The sequence below is a fragment of the Sphaeroforma arctica genome (assembly GCF_001186125.1).
Source record: "Sphaeroforma arctica JP610 unplaced genomic scaffold supercont1.655, whole genome shotgun sequence".
Lineage (NCBI taxonomy): Eukaryota > Ichthyosporea > Ichthyophonida > Sphaeroforma > Sphaeroforma arctica.
In genome coordinates, this window is record NW_014039903.1 from 42,068 (window position 1) to 45,990 (window position 3,923).

The window sequence follows — 3,923 nt, forward strand, 5'->3', positions numbered from 1 at the left end:
TATATTATTATTAAGTAGTTATATAGGTTTATTTATTATATATATTATATAGTATATATATTATAGTATATTATAGTAGTAGTACTATATATATATATTATATATATTATATATATATATATATATATATATATATATATATATGTATAATATATGTATGTATATTATATGTATAAATATATGTATTTGTGTATATATGTATTTGTGTATATATGTATATATATATATGTATATAAATATATGTATATATACATATGCATATATACATATTACACATATGTATATATACATATATATAATATATATTTTTATGTTATGTACTTCAAATTGAGGATATAGGCGCAACTAATGTGTTTTTGAATATTTTGAATTAAAACTCCACGCCATAGTAGTTTACCAGTATCAGCAATTATTTTATTGATATATTGTTTCTTGCCTATCTCTCGGCAAAGCAAATTTATGCGTCAATGCACGAAAGCTCAAGAGCAGCACTCATGCCGTCGGTTACTTCGCTAGTGGAGCACTCAAGTCCTTGTTCAAGAGGATAGACACCAGCGTCTGGGGTGCAGGCGTCGTCGTTGACCCAAATGTTAGCTGTGTATACGCCAGCTTCACATGTAGCTGCGGTGTAGTAAGAATCCGATCCTTTCTTGTAGAACTCGTAACACTGGCCATCAACTAATGTTGTGAAATCAAGAAGCGCCAGACCTGCGCACTTTGTTCCCAGAAAAGCCTCGGCTTGGACCTCGGCGCAGCATTCGTCGTTCTGACGGCGGCCCATGGCGGCAGCAGTGGCGGCGAGGACAGCAATGGTTGCAATGGCGAACTTCATTTTCGCTTAATATTAGATGATGTTTGCTTTTCGATGTGAATTGGAAAGTGTCAATGTATTGAAGCTTACCAGGTAATTTATACTGGTTACAGTCCCTCTGAAAAGCCTCCAGCAGTACATGGATCAGGCTTGTTATCCAGCATTACATGGATCAGTTGTGTTCAGTGTACAGTGTACATTTAAACCCCATTTAATTGAATTTTCACTGATCTGGTAGAACAGAATCTGGTGGGTCAGAACTCAGAAGATACATAATCGGACACTGCTGGTCTGCTCTCTATTTATTTATGTGCTGGTAAACCAAATCAATAGCTGTATCATTGGTGCTAAAGATCACATAAATGCCCATTGGCTTATAAATCTAACGAGAAGTTCTATGAAATAAAATAAAACAGTAAAAGTGAAAACTCGAATAGTTCACTTTATTGAGTCGGGCTCGAGGCCCCTTTTGGTCAAGAGTCGATACTCGAGACACCTTCAAAATGCAAAGATAAAATACTGTCACCAGCAACTAGAGAGTGCAGAGACCAGATGATAAAAACGAAATATCACCCAGAGTTAACCCTGTGCTGGGCTGTGGGCAGTTGGCTGATGGTCGTGGGTTGTGGGCTGTGGGGCTGTGGTGGGGCTGTAGCTGTGGGTCTGTCCTGAAAAAGATACCAGATCTGGCTTCAGTCTAGCTTTTATTCTTGAGATTGAGAGTGATTGCTCCTCATCAATAATCCCTTATTAGGGCATAAATTCGTTGCTCTAAATAACCGGAACTTGAAATTCCACAGGCTAAATTAAGCCTGAGTAGCTCCAAAAAGCCTGTCTTTGATCCGGTGTATTGACAGTATTTATTTATCTAAATAGTAAATACTTGCTTTTTGGTTTTGTTTGTTTTTGTTTAGAATTTTTTTTTGATAATACAGTAGGTATTTTTATTTATTTAAAAACATAAAAAAGGGTTTGGGGTTTAGCTGGCTTGGCACGGGCCAACTGGAGTGGCCGAATCTTAGAAAAAAACAATGACCTGCGGCTTGGCATCAAACCGGTTTCCAATAAAACGGTTATAATACGTTTACGTTCAACTTTTATTCCATATAGGGTCCTTTGGATGCTCACAGGTGCACCTTTTAGGTCTAAATATTCAAGTATTCACGATTTTGAAAAAACAAACTAGTCCTAGAAACAATTTAGGTAGGCCCTACTGTTCATATTATTATCGTTATAGCGTTTTAAAATTGAATAAATATGCGTTTATGATAAACTTCTATTTCGTACTCCCATAACGTAATGAGCTTAGCCTGCGGCTGTGGCCTGTGGGCCCGTGGGGCTGTGCTCAGTGTGCTGAGTCCCGGACTCCTGTGTGACTCCTTTTTCAACCAATGAGAACACATAGTTTTTGTTTTTCGAAAATTCATTAAACAACAAGGTGTTCAGAATTTGTTGTTAAAGGCTAACGAAAAACGAGAATACGTACCGTTAAAGTACGTTTGTCGACTGTGACGTAGAATAAGTAAATACATTTCATTGGTAGAATGGAAAACCGCCCTTTTACAAATGTGATGTCAAATGTTGTGTGTTTTCACTGTTTTGAGCGCTCAATTCAATTGTGCACACACACATATATGAAGTTGTCGGTTATAGGTAGATCCACACTCAATTATCTATGGAAACAGTACAAAGGGAACATAGTCGAATACAAACATAAAACGAAGAATATGAAGGAATCATATTGCACAAGTGTTATTGACTCGCAAACTATACCATGTCGGCATCGCAACAGCAGGCTAATGCAGCATCGAATCCGAATACTATGGGGACGCAGCACACAGCATCAACTTCCTCAGGGATTGAAACCTATCCTATGCAGAATGCTAGCACTCCGCCGTCGAATCAATCGATGGCGATCACTTCTCAAGCATCTTCGAGCTCTTCAGGTACTTCATCGGATTCGCAAGGAGAGACAGATTTTCAAGGAGAGACAAAGAATGTAACGAGGCGCACACAGCAGCCAAATTATACAGCATGGCTTCGTGAATCGGCGTATAAAGAACGCACACGATGGGAAGAAATGCTAGGTTTTAGACGAAATAATTCTAAGTGATGGTGAAGCCGATACAAGCGATTCTGACAGCGATGACGATAACGTTGACGATGCTATTCTGGAAGCACGAGTAACTAAGCACGCTGACAAGTTAGCTGAAAGGCGTAGAAAGAAGTCACAGTATCCAGCCTCTCCTCCACTCGAACAGTGGAAAAAAGACTGGGATGTCCTGAATGCTACCCAGAAGAGCATGGTTGAGCGAATAGGACGAGTCGATCCTATGGATATGACATATACAACACAGGCCCGAAAGATGTTTGGAGACATTATTTGCAAGACAGCCGCGAGAAACAGACTAATCTCTTGGTGGAAAGATGCCATATCTAGCTTTGCGATTGTGCAAACAAATAAGAAGAAATCTGGCCATCATGCGCCTACATTTATGGATGTCTTTAATGGTAAGATTTGTGCACTGATGCTGTACACATACATATTGCCACGTGGGGAGGGTGCTTTAGAAGCACTCTGTGCTGTTGCAGGAGGCCCACTAACTACTAGGATGTCTAGTGCGATTGAATGGGAAGACACAGAAGTTACTGATTGCACTGACTCCGGTGTGTCCACAACATCAACCGGACGTACACGTAGCGCCAGACATGAAAAGGAGCTAAAGAGGAAAGAACTGGCCATGAAAGAATTGGCGCGTTCAAAGGTAAGCGACGAAGCTATGAACGAAGCATTTTTAAAGGGGGTACAGATGTTCATTGATAGCGACAACGTGCGAGACATAGCTACACTTTCAAAAGAATAATTGGCACTCCAGAAAGCTATACTAGAAGTTGATGATGATGCAAAGCTAGAAAAAATGTTTACCAAAGCACTCCGAAAGGCAAAAGATGAGTTTTAGGCTCTACTAGGTTATTGTGTATACTACATAGTGTATAATGGAAATAAATGAAAATAAAACAATTATAGAGCAGCAGATATTTATCATTTATATTATCAATATCTTTATATATCTATATATACATATAAATACATTATATATATATATATATA

The 3,923-nt window shown here is 38.6% G+C and overlaps 1 protein-coding gene across 1 annotated transcript; it reads right to left on the reverse strand.

The window, feature by feature from the left end:
• Positions 1-395: 395 nt before the first annotated feature.
• On the reverse strand, positions 396-867 carry SARC_07865 (hypothetical protein). Its single transcript, XM_014298180.1, has one exon. It carries the CDS (start codon positions 830-832, stop codon positions 458-460), a length of 375 nt encoding a protein of 124 aa, XP_014153655.1. The 5' UTR covers positions 833-867; the 3' UTR covers positions 396-457.
• Positions 868-3,923: the final 3,056 nt, after the last annotated feature.